Below are 19,310 nucleotides of genomic sequence, written 5' to 3' on the forward strand. Positions count from 1 at the left end.
GAGACTCCATCCATGTACCAGGACACCAGTGAAGAAGGGAAGGTGAGGTGCAGTGCAGTTGGCAGTGGCGTTACAGTAACAGTCAGAAGTTTGGGGAGTTTCATGCTGTTTTAGTTTACCTTACTAGATCGTTTCCAGTTCCTTCTCAATAGCATGGTCTGTAAATGAGACAAAGCGGTTACAGAGCGCCCCCCACGGTCTCCCCCTATGGTTGAAGGGTCAGAGGTTAAAGGGCAGAGAGTGAAGTTCAGACATTAGCCCTGGCCTGGTGCAGGGGGGGGGGGGGGGGGGGGGGGGGGGTTAGAGGAGGAGGGAGGGACAGTTACCATCATGCAAGTTAGGTAAGCGCAGGGAGTGGGTGAGCACTTCAACTTGTCATGTGGTGCTATGAAGTAATTCAGAAATGCAAACATGCATCGACACACAAACATACGCACAGATATAAATGTATATGTGTAATGTATAGAGTAGATCCAATTTCTGAATTTCCTTGAAAATCACAAGCTCTTATTTTCTTTTTTATACCGGCTCCTATTGCCTACCTATGTGCAGTCCTAGTACCAAACAACATCAGCAATGACAACTATTCAGTTTACTTGGTTTTCACCGTGTTCTTTGGAAACAAGAATGGAAAATCTCCTTGAAAACCCCTTAAAAACTATACAATGTACACAAAAGCAAAATGTATTTTGGACTGAAGAATGTGCGCAGAAATGTAATCAAACTTTGAAGGTCTTTCAATGAACTTTGGCCTTATTTGTGTTGATGAAAAAAACGTGAATCGCTTACAAATAAATGGAGGCATTGATTGCACATAACAGCAAAATAATCATGTAAAATAACTATTCACAAGTAAATACACACAATTCCCTTGGGTGAATCCAGCTCCATGAAATGTGAAAACAAGCTGTATGTGAAACAGACCATTATATACAGTAACCGCTGATGTTGTTTACTCTATCTTACACTTCCGTACCAGTAGATGGCAACAGAGAGGATGCACTGATATAACCTTGTACTCATTTTCTTCACAGTTAGAGAAATCCAAAATGATGCTTAACCTAAATAGAGTTTATTTGTTCTGTCAAGTGTGGACTTTCTGAACTACAGGACTAAATAAGCAGCAGAATGAAGACATCAGATCAAAAGGAATAAAATATTTCCCCCATGACTCTGCCTTGTTTCGAATCAAGCATGCAGGGGTCCAATTAACCAAACAAATAATTGAACAGAAATAAATGCAACTCTGAAACATGGAGCATGTCCGCAGAGGCACGAGCCGACATAATTAGGAGAGAAGATCCAGTGCTCTTTGAACATGTAACTTTTCTACACAACATATTAATTACACTTGTGTTTATGCATATGTATTTTGCTGAGTTGAAGAGTTTCCAGCAACTAGGGGTGAATGAAGCCAGCACATTCCCCTTCAGCTCGGCATCTCTGGGCCTCTGATGTTCGGAGGCACAGTTTACAGAAAACTAACACAATTAATGAACATAATATTTAACACTACAACTTATTTATGGTTGTAAATGAAAATATGTTACTGATCTTCAGACTTTTTTACACTGCAACATCTTACACATGTAGATATTCTTTTCGGTGTGTAACCTTGGAGCAACGCAGATCAAATGTGAAGGTCCACAGCAGTAAGGACAATTTGCAGTGTGCACACAACATAAAAGGAACGACTGAACAATGTAAAGAAAAGTTTGAATAGATTCCTTACGGCGTCCCTGATGTCTCCTTCCTTTGGTGACAGAGTAACAGCCAGCTCCAGGGTGCCCAGGTTATGCTCTGGGTACTGCGGGTCCTTCAGGTCCAGTGTGACATCCAGTGTCCTGCAGGGGTGTACGTTAAATCAGGATCATAAAAAAAAATCTGTTAAGTTTCTACTGCACATTTATGTTCAGACAGGGTATTCGGAAGTATTCCCCACATTAAAGCTGAATTTCAACATTAAAAAGTACATTAACCACTTCCACGTGAATATCAAGTCTACTGCTTTGGTCCAGACATGAGCAGTGGGTTACTGTACTGTACGGCAGCAACCTGACTGATAACGCGTCCCTTTAAAGATGTATAAGGAAAATCAAAAAAGCCTCAGAAGATCCAGGAGACACTTAGGAGACCACTAAACCAGTGCCATGCATTGCACTGCCCATGGCCAACACATGGTGCTTTGGTTGTCGCTGACAGACAAGACCAGCAGGAAGGTCAGTGAGAAATAATGAATTCAATTAAATTCAGCACACACAATGATTATGTGAAAGGTTTTTGTTCAAACTCGCAAAAGGCACTCTTGCATTGGCTGAGCGAAATCTTTTTTAATCACCCATCAGTTCCACCTGTGCTCGCGCCTCCTGCTATGACATGCCAGCGTGTCCCCTGTGAAAAGAGTCCGTTGCGTCTGCTGGCTGACTGTGGCACTCGATGCCTAGTAGGACTCTTCAAAAAACTGGAGTCTTCATCAGTGTTACGATAACGCCTGTGCTTTTTCGACTAAAACAGATCCAAATGTCCGCAGGGAAAAGTGCTGGTACCAACTTCCACTTGGGGGGAGATGAAACACGGCGTGGTAACTACAATCGCGAGGTTGATAAAAACAAACTTTATAAAACTCCAGTACTTGTACTGGATTGTTCGACATCCTGTCATGTGATGGAGGGCACAAAAGACTGTGAGCAGCAGGAGATCCAAGGTCTGCAGGGTGGCGTAAAAAGCCGTGGCTTTGAGACCAGGCCAAGCCTTTCTGTGGGGAGTTTGCATGTTCTCCCTGTGCTAATGTAGGTTTTCTCTGGGATATCTGTTTTCCACCCACAGTCCAAAAACCTGCATTTGAGGCTAAGGTGCAGTCCTGGATTGCTAAAAATGTGGACGAGCACATTTCTTTTTTTATTTTTGCCTTTATTAGTTTAAATATACTACACAAACCAAACAATAATATTATTTAAATTCTGATATCTACAGCTCACGGCTTGTTAAGAACATCCAACATTTCCAACAGTGGAAAAAGGTATCTCTCACCCAAAAAAGTCCAGTTTCAGACAAGAATGTTCATTGATGCATTCAAGAATTTTTTGTTCCTCCTGTTCTGCACTGCATCCTGTCACCCTTCACATCAAGTTTTACATTTTGGTTTTATCCCAGATTTTGAAAATATAAAAATATTGTTGTCTACATTGGATCCACAGCAAATAAATTATATATTTTGACAGATGCTCCTTAGAGGCAATTACGTTTAAGGCAACAGGCGCATCTACAACAATCATTATGGAGGGACTTTTCATTTTTTTCAAAACTGAATGTAGTTTCACTGGAACAAGCTTGGTAAATTTAAAGTTTACCGCCGACCAAGATATTGATTGTATTCATAATACATAAAGAGTGATATACTCCTTCCCGGCATGGCATATTTAGAGGTGCGTTGTTTTAGTGTGCAATTTTGAACAGCAAGTGATATTGAAAATTAATTCATGAAGGAATGAATGGGAGTACCCTGGACTGCCACTAGAGGGAGGCCAAAGACTATATTTGATCAAAAAGACTGCATCAGCGCAAGACAGCCATGTGAATATTGTGTTAATGTGGTTTAGGAAACTAAACTCAATGTTTGATTTTTTTTTTGATCTTGACAGACCAGCTGCTATGAATATTCTCATATTGTAACTCAAAAACAAAACTACTACCTCAGAGGAAACGAAATACTTTAGTTCTTGAGATTGTCAGTGGAATGAAAAGAAGTAAGGAATAAAATGAGAAGAGAAATAAAAGAGTTAAGAGACCTCTGATGCTCCAGTGATTCCAGATAGAGGTACGCTGAGCCCATGAAATCATCTTGAAGTCCAAAGTCATAGTCAAATACCTACAAAGGGACAAAATCAAGTAACTGTCAGTGGGACATTTGCAGAAATAGTCAATACCTACTAAGTTATCACATTCAAATATATATATTCAAGAAATGTATTCAATATGAGAGCTGATTGACAGGTGGAGTTCAGAACTTCTCACTGTACCTTGACATAGAGTGGTTCCCTCAGGGTTTCCACCAGCAGACTTACTCTCTCGTCCCACACTGGGTTGAGGTTTTTGTGGATGGTCTTGCTTCTGAACACCTCCTTACCTGCTATCTTAAACTTCACATATGGATCACTGGTCCCTGAGGAGAAAGAAAGCACAGATGACAATAATAAATATTGTTAGAGGGCAAAGGAAGAAAATTGCTATATTCATATTATATTTTTAAGTAATGAAAGGGGGAGGTTTTTACGATTCAAACTGTGATATAATATATGCAGAAATAAAGATTAGGAGCATCCAAAGCATTTCAATGGCCACTTATTGCATGGTACCGTTTTATGTCATTATCAAGAGGAAATTCACCTTTATTTTCCTCTCAAATTATTTTGATCACAGGAAGATGTTCCTAGATCAGACAGACCAAAGGAGAGACCCACGCAAGTTGCACGTGACTCCTTTTCTGTTGAGTCATATGAACATTAGTAGTAGGTCAATGTTGTTTTCAGTGCCTCTGTTTAAACACTAGATGGTGCCACTGTCTAATGTTTTGATCGTTACAAAGTGCACAAAATGTGCGTTGTGTGCATTACTGTATACGTAATAAAAACATGACATGTAATGCAGACAAACGGTCAGTTAAATGGCACAGACAGTGTGGCAATAAAGTTTGGTTAAAATTGGAATATTCTTTTTCATTGTCATGGAATGGCAGAGGAATGTGAAGAGGATCGTGCTGGAGGTATTCTAATTAATTTTGTATCATGTTTCACTGTGAGTCACAGGTTATGTCCTCTCAAACCCACATGTTCAGATGCTTGCTACACTAAGGATAAAATAAAAGGCAGGGGACTGGTGACTGGAATGTAGAGTATATGGAAGAATATCCATGTCTAATTCAGATTCTGCAGTCATTGCTGTTTGTTCAAGTTTCCTGCCAAATGGGGTTCCCTCATGTGGTTGTTTATTCACATGCAGGTTCAGATAACACAAAGAAACAGGCTTGATCACAGAGGTTTACTGTTTATATATTCTGCATAGTTTATACATACAAAATACACAGGGGTGCATTTACAGGTTGTGAATATGTATGTAAAGATCTGTAACACTGCAGTGCGGTGCGATGTAAATATAGGCAATGACAGAGATTGAATGGTGTAGAAACTGTGGATGACAGTTGGTGGGAAACTCACTCGTAAACAAATTATACAGCAATGTAAGAGGTGCTGCACAACTTCTGTAGAGAATTTGTAGATTTAGCAACTTCACAGATGTCAGAAAATAAATACAGAATAGAAGAGAAGAGAAGAGAAGAGAAGAGAAGAGAAGAGAAGAGAAGAGAAGAGAAGAGAATACCTTCATTATCATTATACATTGTATAACAAAATTGGAGAGCTGCTCCTCTCACAGTGCAAAAGAACAAAATGCAACATACAGAAATACCACAATATAACCATTTTTAAAAATCCCTACCGAAGTTAATAATGGTACCGTATAAGTAACTTCCACTATAAAATGTACATGAAGGGAGTACTAAGTGGGCCAAACTGAGTGTATACTTTATGTACATTTCCAAGAACATTGCAGTGCAAGTAGATAATAGCGCACCAATCCTTCTGCATCCCACTTTACAGAGGTTGGTAAAGAAATGTCTGCTCTTGAGGAGGTAGATAAGAGAGAAAAAAAAAAACCAGCCTCTCAATAAAGAGGGGGCGACTTAGACAGGCTGAGAGGTTTACTGAATCTACTCTTGCAATCATTTTTACTGGCATCTTTCTCATGTCATCTTCCCTCTATTTCTGTCCTTAACCTTTTCTATATATTTGACAAAAAATAGTTTCTTCTTTATAAAACATACTTCGTTGTACAATAACTTGACATTTGGTATCTTGCCTGCTCTGAGCTCTCTTTTTAATTCATTACTGCTTTTCCCAAAAGGTTATCTCACATCCCCTGTCAGAGAGTCTTTCTGGGGAGATTTGCTTTAAGTTAACTGGAGCGTGATGAGAAAAAGCTGCCACGTTGTAAAGTTTCTTGAGGCACATTTGTGATCAGGTGTACTGGGCTACGTAAATAAAAATGCAATTGTTCTGCCTTCCTGTAATGATGAAGAAGGCGTTTTCAGTGAAATGAGATCCTGGTGTGACTTCAGTGAACTTCTCTAGAATGAGTGTCTGGATATCATCCAATGTGACCAAAGCCATTACCAAGCAAGCAGCAGGGGAGGGAAGGAATTATCACCAAGCATTTTCTCTTCACAACACACACACACACACACACACACACACACACACACACACACACACACACACACACACACACACACACACACACACACACACACACACACACACACACACACACACACACACACACACACACACACACACACACACACACACACACACAGTGCCCCAGAAATAATCTTTTCCACTTGCATCGATCCATCCATCTATATTCTGTCCAGCTTAATTGAACTCAGCGTCGCTGGGAATGTTCCCTGCTGACTCCGACTGAAGGCAGAGTGTAACCTGGACAAGGGAGTCACAGTCTAACCTCAAACGTGCTTTTTTTAATGTGGCATCTTGTGTTGACAACAGATCAGGAGGCCAGATGTGAGACACGCAAGATCACAAAATTCAAGAAATACTCTCCGTCAACAACTGCTCAGCTTCTGAAGTGCTGCCGGCGAAAAACTGCACACACGAGGGGCAGACAATGAACTCTCAACGGGTACACGTGCACGCATCATTTCAAGGGAGAGTATCTATTGTCAGCAAGATAATAACAGCAAATATTAAGAGTGCAAAACAGTGATGGTATTCATGATGATTAGAAGTCCAAGAGAGTAACAGCAAATATGTCATTATATGTAATTTCAGTGAATTATGTGATGACATTACGAAAAGCACTTAATTACACGCACCTTTATATACCATTTATATTGTGTAATTAATGAAATAGCGTCCGACTGTAATAGAGCTGGAATCACATGTTTCAGTTGCATAAAAACTGCTGATGTGGGTTTTTGCTGCCAGTGAGATTCAATGTGAAAGCGACAAACAAAATATTTACCAGCACAAGCCTGCTGGGGACCATTGTGGCAGAGCTGCTGGAAACACACACTCACACACACTTAAAGTATATTCTGTGTCCAAACCACATCACGACCGAAAAAGCCAGTAATCTCTACCGTGCAACAACTCTGTGTCTTTATGTCACTCTGACTGTCTCCCATTGGGTCGATATTCCCCAGATACACGCCACCGACTCAGTCTCTGCATCCCACAGTGCCAGCTTTATGGGGCCATAAACACTCGCCGGCTGAAGAGAATGAAATGGAGAAAGCTGGAGCTATAGGTGGGTGATGGCTGAATATGAGTGAGTGTGGGTAGGGCGCAGATGAGGAATCGGAGAGGAGCTATGTGTGACATTCACATCCAACTTTTAAAAAGACTTCACACGGTTATGGGAAGCCCATGAAAAGAAGTAGACTATATATCCCGAAACACGGCTGTCGAATGGAGAGGTCAATGAGCTATAGGTATTGGAAGATCAATAAGCTTGAGAGGAGTGTATAGTGACTGATGTGACCGTCTAAAATCATAAGAAGGCTTCAAGTCGGCAGGTTGAATAGATTGGTCCACTGGGGGCATTTGTCCAGCTTGCAGCCAGAAGACCATGAAATAGAAGACCTGGTTGAGGAGAGTCTGGACTATAAAAGGAAAATGTGTCACATGCTGATAAACTGGTAAACGTAAATAGGTTTTGAAGTGGAGTCATTGGAAAGGGATTTTCTTTTTTTTCTACTGTTGAGAAATATATGATAGTGAAAAACTAAAAAGTACGATTTAAAAGAGTTTTAACCACGTACCTTTGTTTTAAAGAGTTGTGTCAAGAGCAATATTTTGTCTCTCGATTTCCCTCGTGGGAATATTTTATACAGTCTCAAAGGTTTGAATTCATATGAAAAAACATCAGGTCCATTCTTTCAGCTTTGCACGTCAAGATTTCTCCATCTGACTTGACATGTAGATAATCTCACTGGTCCAGGCAACATTACATTTTCTCCACGTAACCTTGTTGTGTCCCACAGTCCAAAGAATGCTTGTATCTGGAACAAAAATCTTATGCAAGCCATTTCTTTGTTCGGGGTTTCCCTGGAGTCCTGATCCACTGATGAATGTGTGACTTAGTGAAGAACTACACTTTAACATAGTTTTACATTGTCGAGCAGATGTCTTTAAACACCTGCTGGACAAAGCTGAAGGCGTCCTCTATCCTCTATCGGCTATCGCCTATAGCGTTGCATGCTGGGGCAGCTGGATGATGATCAATAGACTTAATGAGGAAGGCCAGTGATGTGGAGATGGACTCCTCCAGGTGATCTCAGAAAGGAGGATCCCGTCCAAACTGAGGTCCATCCTGAACGATGACTCTCACTTCCTCCATGATGTCCTGGTCAACCGCAGGAGCACCTTCAGCATCGTATGGTGGTGGGGAGCTGGAGCAGATTATACCCGAGACAGTCACCAGTCCATCACACAGCTAACACAAAGAGACGCACAGCCGCACATATTCGGATCTGTGAGCGATCTGCACTCACTAATCAATCTAATGAATTTACATAAACTGGGAGGAAGTCAGATCACCACATGCAACTAGATGCAAAGGAAGAAGATCCAAACAAAAACACTGCTAATGTTGCCTCGTGTAATGACCACATTCTCAGTTGCTCTCAAACTTTTATGCTGCAGGCTCAGATCAGTGGATCAGCTAAGGTCAACTAATTCAACTGGAGAGAGAAGTGTGTTTGTGAGCACAGAGGGGACTAAGATCCCCAACAACAAGCCCATCCAGCCGTAATGGGCTGTGCTGCTCACGCAGAGACAGAATTATGTATACCATTTTATGTCTACATGCCTTTAAACAGCATGAAGACATAAAGACATGAAGTTGTTAATCTTATTTGTGTTGCACATTAATGATACTGAAAACAGTGTAACACTAGAATAATGAAGAAAGAATGTGTTCATGGGAAGGTGCAGCAGATTGGAGATCAAGTAAAAGTCCATGGTCACAGTCGAGGTTGCAATTCCATGTCAGTGTTGGAGATGAAGGTTCCACTGACACAGATACTATCTAAGTGACTTTTTTATTTTAACCAGTTGTTATAAATAACATCACAGGCACAAAAGCTCATTTGTGGTGGTTGTAGTTTATTGAAGTGTGTAAGGATGAGTAATAAAAATGTGTTTGTATTAGATGGAAAATAAAAAATTTTTTAAGTCATTGTAAGAATTGAAAATAGCATTATTAAATACTCGTATCAGCAATCATTTTCAACAAGTACACATATTAAGGTCCTTCCCCCTATAAAACTATTTTTCTTAAACGTTATTTTGGGCTTTCCACAAACAATACACTCTGACGGACGACTGTCTGTTTATCATAGGAAGTCGGGCCCAGACTGTCCTGTGGCCTAAAATTTCCAACTGCGATACAGAGACACATCTAAAAGCCTGTGATAGACCTTTTTGATAGGGGGGAGCGATCAGGCACCAGAGGACATAACACACAACACATTTATCTCTACAGAACGCCAAATGGAGCGGCGACCACGCCCAGGTCTTTCTCCCAGTAAACCACATGAGCCTTTCATAAAAGCTACATCAAAAAGAACATTTTGTGATACAAGCACGACTCCCCACAAATAAAAAATATTTCTATCTATCTATTATATCAACTCCTGTAAACCTTTTCTAAATTGCAGACTTTATTCATCCCACTACTGGAAAGGTGGAACATCTCAACAGTAAATGGCTAGAGCTGATTAAAACAGTGACAGATTAAGTATCTCAGCCAAGCCACGCTTGCATTTTGATTGACACTGATAAGTTTAGGGAACTAACATCAAAGCATATAAAGTAAAATGTCCCAAAATCAACCTTTAACCTTGTGTTGGTCAACTGACCATAGTGGGTAACTTCTACATCTCTTTGTTTGGCACTTGCTCTTATTTTCATTTCAAGCTATGGAAGAAGATTATTGCTATTACCACTCTCACAGTATCTGCATATATAGTTGAAATACCATATATATATTGTGTTTTTCTCCTTTTGTCCAATGATCACACATTCAAATGAGCTATCAAAGTAAAATAACACTCTTTTTACTTCATATGAAAAACAGGTGAGACTGGTTAAAAGTTGTAAGACTCCTGGCTGTCCCAGCGATTCACCAACAAGCAGGGAACTACTGAAACTACTAATTTATTCCCCAAACCATTTGTTCCGTGTCACAACTAATTTTGGACTGCTTTTATGAGATTCACGTCTGACTTCCTGAATTGCTTTGTTTTATTAGGCCTCTCCTCACCACCTTCCACTCGATTTCGTTTAGTAGTTACCGAGAGCAAAGTTATGGCCTTGATATATTTTCACATTAGCATTTGACAGTTTGCTCACTCAGTCTTTTAGAAGCCAAATTTTCCTCACAGTGCAATGAATATATGAATTGCAACATCAGCGAGGCAGACAGGGTGCAGCATCCCACATTATCTACTCTCACATTATTAACTGGCAGACTGTTTACTCTTCCAAATGTGGGACTTTCCTCAGGCTCGGGGCACCACTGTGATGAGATTTGTAACATGATGAGGCATCTGAGGCGCTGCAGAGTGGTGCAGCAGTTATGCACAATCACCTCACAGAAAGAATCTAGACATTTGAATGTGGAATGGACAGTTTCTCTTAGACATTTGAATGCTCTCCCATCGCATGGGTTTTCTCCAACTTGTTCCCACCGCCGATATGAATGCAAGGATGCCAGTTTAAAGGATGGCTCCATACTGGTCTTGGGCTTGAACGCGCGCTTGGATGATTGATTGTGTCTCTGCAGTAGTCATGTGATGGACTTGTAAATAATACTGTCAGCCGATTACACGTTCATTATGAAAAGAGAAGACTTCAAAAGTATCAGATGTCGCTGTGATAAAGCTGTCAGCATAAAGGCAGGAAGAAATTGCACACAAGTTCATCAAAGTCCAATGTTTCCATTTCAATGCCAGCACAGCGCCGGAGGTTTACGCTGGAGGCCAGGCGCATGCAAGAGCACGTTCCAAAATCCCTCGGGCAAACTCATCAACAATAATTGAGGATTAATTTATTTCAAACGGGGGAAAAACTCATGTACAGAGGTGAATGAGGAGCAGACATGCAGGCCCATCGCTGCACATAGCCTCACATAAACCCTAAAGTGCATATTCATATCTCATTCACTTTAAGGGTCACATTAAATTGCATTTATACACAGATATTAACCATAATTTCAAAACAAATCCTCACTTCAAAGTCTGGATATTGTTTACAGTATTTGGACCTTTTTTTTTGTTTGTTTCCAAAACTGATTGTGGAAAAGATTTAGATCGCTATAACATACATATTCACAATCAGTGCCCTGCAGATTTTGTGCAATCTATTCCTGGTCTTGTGCACAGAGACATGCTTGCAGGCACATGGTCAACGATCAGTCCAGTTTGTTCTGAGAGGCAGCAAAACTTTGACAGTAAATGTCAAAGATAAGAGTCCGTCCTTGGAGAGATTAAGGTGACTCTTGTCTGTCTGAAACAGTCAGGCAGAGAGCAATCATCAGTGACATTACACTTAGGAGTGGAGATCTCTGCTGCAGATAAAGTGGGATAATATCAGGTCAAGGCCAGGCTTTAAAACTGTACTGCATAATTAAGCTCACTATTTTGATTCCGGGTTAATAAATGGTGATTGTTTTTGGCCCCTGGGTGAAAAGACGATATGAGATAATGACAGTGGCAAAGGGTTTTGCTCAGTCTCTGTCTTTCTATGTGGATCCGCTCTGGTGTGGGGAACAATTCATTATTCTACTTCCCCACTTTCATCATCAATCTGTAGATACTCATTATACATTTATGATCAATATCTTTTTCTGTCAGTACAGGGCATAAAAAACGGTTCTGAATTATTTATTGATAATAAATGAGCAGGTAATTATATTTCAAAAGAAGACAGTGTTATATATTCCTCTAAAAATAAGTAAAAAACTCTAAATCATGTTCTTCCTGGGAGGTTTTGCATTGAAGCAGTACAGCATATCAGAATTGCTTCTTTGAAATGATTCCAATATCCAGTAATGCCGAAATCAAACAGAACTTTACCTTCCCATCTTTCTCACACAGTAAATCTCAAAAGCATGAAAATCCACAGAGAAAATAGAGGAGTGGGAGTTGCAGAATCATGCTTTGAATGAATAATATGAAACTGTTTTCTTCAGGATGATCAATGGAAATTGATAATCTGTGAAAAAGGATCTGACACTTTTGGGCATTTTAAGCTCCAAAACAAACTGAATATAAAAGAAAAACACATATTCAAAACATATAAACATAATTCATAACGTTAGTGTGAAATGAGCACAAATAAGAAACCTTAACCTCAGCACCATCAAGTAAAATAACAACAGTGTTGCCAACTCTGATATCTCAGCCTTTAACATGCTGTACATCTGTTTCTGTATTAGTTATAGTGCCTCTGAGCAAACTGCAGATCTACTTGATTGTTTGTGCTTTCCTGTTTGTCTATTGTCTTTTCCCTGACTGCAGACATGGTATGCTGAGCAGTGATATTCTGCTGTGACAGATAATTATTCAAATTTCTGCACCATCTGGTTTTCATTATCTCTTCCCAAATGTAGCAAGACGCATGTGGTCAATCAACAATTCCTCATTTGTTGAATACTATTTCCACAGCGCATGATAGCCATCTTTGCTGAAAAACTGTTGGTGGAAGAACTAAAAAAACAACTTTAACAAACCATTAGAGCAGAGATAACCATCGCTGCGACTCGGCTTCTTGTGGGAATAGCTGGATAATATTCAACGCGTGAAACATTCACTCTGTACGGAAGAATATCACAATGAAAGTACCACAAATATCTTGCTAAAACAAAAACACACTTACCACGATTTGGAATCAAAATATAGACGTGATAAACTCAAAGAGTAAACTTAAATGCATGTAATTAGTGGCAAAGTTGCTCTAAAGAAGTCAATTCTAATAAACATAAATAGAAATATTGTGAATTGAATTTAGCTTTAAAGAATTAAAGTATCAATTTCACGGTTGTCAGTTGAATGGAATTTCTTTTTAATCACATGATCTATTTCAATCTATTGTAATTGTGCTATTCTTTCATGTAGAAATGCTCTCATTTTGCCTTCCTCATTTAGTATGTCAAGTATATTTAGGCAATATAAAGAAGCTATTCCCAGTATGTGCTTTAGTAAAGTCGAAAGAGTTGTTTTTGCAAAGTACTCCAGAGATGGCTACGTGCTGAACTTGGAGGAAAATGTTCAAAAGACAACAAACAAGTCTTTATTCGAGAATAAATGTGCTTAAATGCAAGTGAATAGTGGTCTGAGAAAACAGCTTTGTTTGTCTTCTGCCTTCATGGTGGTGGCAGTAGGACAAGACCATTTACATTTTGCAAAGACATGCTATATTGTCTCTCCACGCATGTCTCCAACATGAGTTAAAAGTATTTTGCAGGAAGATAAGGAAAAGAATCCAGACCAATAATAACTTCAGCACTGACCTATTCGTTCTGCAGTTTTGGTTGGGAATCACCGCATAACGGGTGCACAGAGCCGGAGGTCATATACAGAGTCGACCAACACATTGCTGCTGCCATAATGAACCACAGCAAGGAGGAAGTGCACTGATGCTTGTCATGAGATGTGACAACAGTGGAGAAGACAAATGCAGTGAAGTTAGCTATAAAACCATTCATTGTGCCTGAACTGCAAACCTGCAACAACTTCACACTTTGATGGTCAGGCTGCAGATGGTGTGTGTGGCTCTGTGTATTTGTGTGTGTGTGTGTGTGTGTGTGGGTGAGGTCCAGCTCCACTTTTTCAGTGTCAAGATTGAAGGATGGTTGCAGCTGTGGGGGTTTCCCATTACCTATAACGCAATCTGCTAAAGAGGATGTGCTGGCTAAGGCTGCAAGGACAGGGCACTCCATCATCGGATAGTGACATATGGTGTGAGAACCTGCCTCATTGCAATTACACATAATCACACGCTCTTTGCCTCTCAGGAGGTGCTGTACTTTATCCTGGGCAGAGTTTACTTCTCTGTCTTCCATTAAAGTTTACCCAAAATAACCCCTCACCAATGTGAAATATGATCCGGTTGCAATTATAATCCAAGAGTGTGATATGATGCAACAGCATGGTGTCTGGCTTTATACAGCCAAGCTGAATGAGCAAAAAACCAAAATAAAGCACAGCATGTGGGAGGAAAACATGGGAGGTGAGAAAGTAATGAAGGACACTTGAAAGGAAATACTAAAAAACACAACAGCAATGTCAGGTTCCCTTGTAATGCTTACATCTTGAGATACTGTATCTTATGAACTGAAAAGTAAATTCTGGAAGAAAGAAAAACACCTTCACATAATGATATTCACACACACCAAGAAATCGCAGTAACCATTACAGTGACATGTCCCAGCATGAAACCAGCAGTTGCATGCACATACTCACAAAATATTCTTAAGCCTAATGGAGACGATACACTGGCTTATATTCATTTCCCGCAGACTCAAACAAAACTCAGTCATGACTATTTCTTTCCTCTCACGACATGCACTAGACACGGGCATAACGGTGAGCCAAATAATCTGGAGTCACGACTTTGTCGTGCACAAATTGAATAACAGCAGTGTCTGATAGAGATGTATATTTCTTTCACCCTTCATTTCAACACTAAACTTTTTCAATAAATCCGAGCCCGCTTTAAAAATTCATAGATTGAAACATATTGGTGACGAGGAGATCCAGGCCACAATTTATGCTTTATACTCAAAAATCAGTCTTGTGCCTAGAAACCTGAAGCTGTATAAATTTCTTCAATTTTGTCAAAGCTGTACACCAAAACTAGGAATAATTGATAGAATGGCATGGAAGTAACACAATAAAAAGATTTAAAAAATGTATCCATAGACGGAGAGAAAACATACAGTATGAGTCGCGGCTGGAAAGCAGCCAAGCAAAGGAAATCCCCTGATGCGCTGTAACTCAATGCCCACTAACAAGCAAAGAGAATAACATTTTATCTCTTTGTTATGGCACGTGTAAGTGGGTGGAATATATTATGCAGCAAGTTGACGTGTTGGAAATAGAAAAATTGGGCATGCATTGGGAGTAAGAGATAGTTGTATCTACTGATCGAACTGTGGAGGACTTGCAGCACCTGAGTGGGACCGGTCAACCAAATTATTTAAAAGCATTTCAAAGATAATGTGGTCCAATGGTAATTACGTCATAAACCAAATAAGCATATTCAGATTTGCTTGGAAAGTGTAATAACGCACAATTAAAAGGCACACAAACGGACATTCGGAGGACATTTTGATCATGTTCATTTGTTCTAATGATAGTACTTCATTACAGCATTTAAACAAATAATGTCATAAGGGCAAGAATCACGAGTATTTTCATATACATATATGCACAAGATGGGAAAAAAGGAGATTGTCGCATGACCCAGACTACTGAAAAGCTTCACCTTGAGGTACCTCTCCCATAGGGTTAGACAGTGTGCTCGGGTTAGACAGAAGGCATTTCCATCTGTGACCACCACAAAGCTGCAAAGCTTTCATTGGCAGCTCATATGACGATGCAAACGGGGTCACAACAGGCTCTTGTCTATATAGGACGAAATAAAATTCAAAATAGGATTAGTTCACTGGCAGAATTAGATGGGCTGGAGCATTGGCAGGAAAGAAGGAACTCAAACTTTGCTTTAGCTGCTGCAAAGATGGCTATTTCTATCCATGTTCTGTTTTCTTCAGTGTCTTCTGAGGATGAGATAAATCCTCCCTTGAAAATCATTATATCATGTCCTAGATATGTAGCAATGCAAATTCTGTACACCTTCAGAAAGTTGTGGGACAAAGAGTGTGGAGAAAAGCTTTATTCTGAAAGGCTGTGGTGAGCGCGGTTGCTTCATGGTGAGAATTTCCCCAAATGAAGTTGTTACTTAAACCAGTATTTACATATTGTCAGGTCTCTGCGTCTGCTGTCACGTTTACAGGTACCCAGGTATTTAAACTATTGTGATATTTCTATGCATCTGGGCCTTGCATGTACACATAAACGCACCTACGAGTCACCAGAAACTTTGATTCCTGAAATCTCCAGCCACAGTGGAGATTTAGAAAAACTCTGTGTCTTTGTTTGAATCTAAAGGGGGTTATACAGATATTTACGTCACAGTTCGTGACGTCGTGTTTTTTCCAGGATTCCGATTGGCTGTCATGGCTTCATGATTCTCGTTACACTGCCCCCTACAGGTTTGGCATGCTCATAGTAGCTCTGAACCAGGTGTATATTCAGGTCCGTGTCAATTAAGATTTTTTTCTAAGCGTAGAGGGGGAAATATTTGTTTATGCAAACATGGCCTGCATCTCCCCGGGTGCCCCACATCACGTTTCCAATTATTCTTTGGTCTTCTCCTTGTCAGCACTCATGTGCGGCACCTGTTGTCTCCCCTCCATCCCTGTGTATTTAAGCCTTTCTCTCTTTGCGGTCTGTGTCAGTTCGTCTCGTCCCTTTCCACCTGCGTTTTCCAGTGTTCCCTGGACGTGAGGTTATGGATTTTGTATCCCTGCTCTCTTTTGAATTTCTTTACACCCTGGACAATTCTGCAAATAAACTTGTTTTTTATGGAACTTGTGAGTTTGCTTTTGGGTCCACCTACACGCCGTGACACATATGATGTTTAAAACTGGAGGTGTATTACAGTATCAGAATTCTTGCTTAGAACACAGAAGCGGACCCTCATTTATGCACTCAACAATCCAGCCAATCAAGCCTTCACAAGTGACACTTGACAACACCAGCATGTGCAGCAGAAATACATGGGTGACTAAAATGGTTTGTGATGGACACAAGTTCTCTTCACAACTGGATCAATGGGCAATATAGACAAGCTTGTATTTCACATGTAGCTTAATCCCAATTATGAAAGATTCTCGTGGGACGGTTTAATCAAAGTCAATCAAACCCTTACCCTTGTGAAATCCTATCTGGAAAATCCTACTGCTTCGTGTCTGTGCGTGCGTGCGTGGGTGCATGCATGCAGCATGCTGCGTGCGCCTGTCTTCCTGCTGATTTAACAGAGGGATAACGCAGAACCTTCAAAATATTCTTGTAAACATGTCCATATCCGCCATGGGTGGGACCTCAACATGACAAGTTCGCTTGCACTTACTGCCTTCCATCAAAAATGTATGTATTTCTTTTCTACAGCGGAAAATGAGATGCATTTTGCATTTCAGTTTGATAGGCTGATGCACAGGCTGGGTAGTAAGGGTATGCTAAAGGCCATCCATGCTCCCTGCATGTATGTAATTAGGTACGCATATCTGAAACACTGTCATGCATCACTGCCTTCATATGCCTATGTGTCGCTTATGTTGGTGTGGTTGTTAAACAAGAGATGAGTCGGGGGCAGTGCATATTGGGGGATTGTAATATAGAAGACTAAGAATTAGCTTCTTAGTCTTGATGCCGGGGCAAAGTAATGCTGTAGACTAGCTTGTGTCCATGCAAACATTTGCACACAGATTTTCGTCAGTGATCTGCCATTTCTGTCATCTTATCAGTTATGTTGTCTTCCAAGTTACGCTGTCTCCTTAGTTCCTTTTGCCGGTTTGACATGAGCTATATTGTGCAACACTGCCCCATGGTTATCAGTGGTACGACTCCGCTATTTCTGCAAGCTCCCTGGATACATAACATATTATGTACAAATGAACATAGAAGACGGACAGAAAGTTGCGTCCATATAAATCTGCATATATAGCGTCGAGCATAGACGGGCTTTAGGAACTAATGATTCAAAAGTACACAAAACCATAACAATTTTTAAAGTGCTGAGTGTGCAGAAGCTGTAATATAAGCCATGTGTCCTGAGTTCAAAGGTTCTATCATTCCCCTTCTTTGCATTACAAAACACACAATGTTATCATGCACAACTTTCTATAATCCTTCATTTGATTCATTGGAAGTCTTTTCCATTCTTGTTGAAAAGAAATGACATTTGCACCTGTAAGGTTTTCTTTAAATAATTTAAAATACAGGATCACAAACACATGAGCTGCGGTTTCATGGACCATAATCAAACCACATTAAGTCTGACAGATTTAAATTATGACCAGATCAGAGGCGACACTGTAACCTGGTTATGATCCGATCAGAGTTGCTGGAAGCAGCACTTGAGATTGCTTTCTACTGTCAGAGCTTTGATTGTATGTAATGAATTGTTACCACGTGATGCCTCACTTACAGTGTTTAGTTAAAAGTATTGAGATTATACTCTGCACAAGGTGAATGTTTATTTAAAGTTGCAATTACACAAGGACATTTAAGAAACTTGATCAGTCTAACTCAAAAACTAATTTACTATACTGGAGGAGTTGTGGGTAAATTTGCATGTGGAACCATGTGCAAATATCACAGTGCCAAGCAATAAAACCCACACATCAGCATGATCACTTTATTCAGTGGTCATGTACAGGTTAATCCAATCCGCTAATGTAGTGAGAAACAAAGATTATCTTAATTGCAACATAAATATTCATTAAAAATAATGAATATAATTATTCAGATAATTTCAGAGGAATTTCCAAGGAATAAACACCCCACAAATCGAGCACTGCAATTCTTATTTCAAACGGTTTTATTATCCAGTGTTGAGCTTTTTAAAATAGAATAATTCCATTCAATTTTCTAGGACTGTATTCTTTTATGTAAGTTTCATTGAGGCAACAACATCCACTACCCAATAAATCCATCACCAATGTTCAACACCAACTTCATCCTAATCTGTGTCCCCGTGTTCACATCTCACTCAGGCACTAAAAAGTCTCTCTTCATCACTCACAGCTTCACTAAAAGGACACGAGGGAAGACCAGCACTAATGTGGAACCAGATGCCCCTCACCAGTGAACCTCTCTGCAGAGCTTTATCGTGCCTGACTTTGTCTCAGTGTCTGCATGACTTTGATATGTGCATCAGAGCCACAGTTTCACACAAAGCACTTCATCTGTTAGCTGTGAAATTGTTATGAAGCTGCACTACTGCCTCACCTGAAATAACCCACTTTGACTGTCTATATTTAGTTGTAAATACCTGCGAAGAAGAGTTGAATTTTTCAGTATTCGCTTATAAATCCAGCGTATTCTAAAA

At 40.0% G+C, this 19,310-nt stretch overlaps 1 protein-coding gene across 1 annotated transcript in view; it reads right to left on the reverse strand.

Moving 5' to 3' along the window:
• Positions 1-19,310, reverse strand: part of mctp1a (multiple C2 domains, transmembrane 1a) — a gene marked incomplete at its 3' end in the record, with an annotated part of 134,251 nt that overhangs the window by 64,041 nt on the left and 50,900 nt on the right. The window contains 4 exon segments of the mRNA XM_080468269.1: positions 120-158; positions 1,733-1,844; positions 3,789-3,868; positions 4,020-4,162. Of these exon segments, the coding sequence (XP_080324395.1) occupies positions 120-158; positions 1,733-1,844; positions 3,789-3,868; positions 4,020-4,162 (374 nt within the window).

Source organism: Lipophrys pholis (assembly GCF_963383615.2).
Source record: "Lipophrys pholis genome assembly, chromosome: 7".
Taxonomy (NCBI): domain Eukaryota; kingdom Metazoa; phylum Chordata; class Actinopteri; order Blenniiformes; family Blenniidae; genus Lipophrys; species Lipophrys pholis.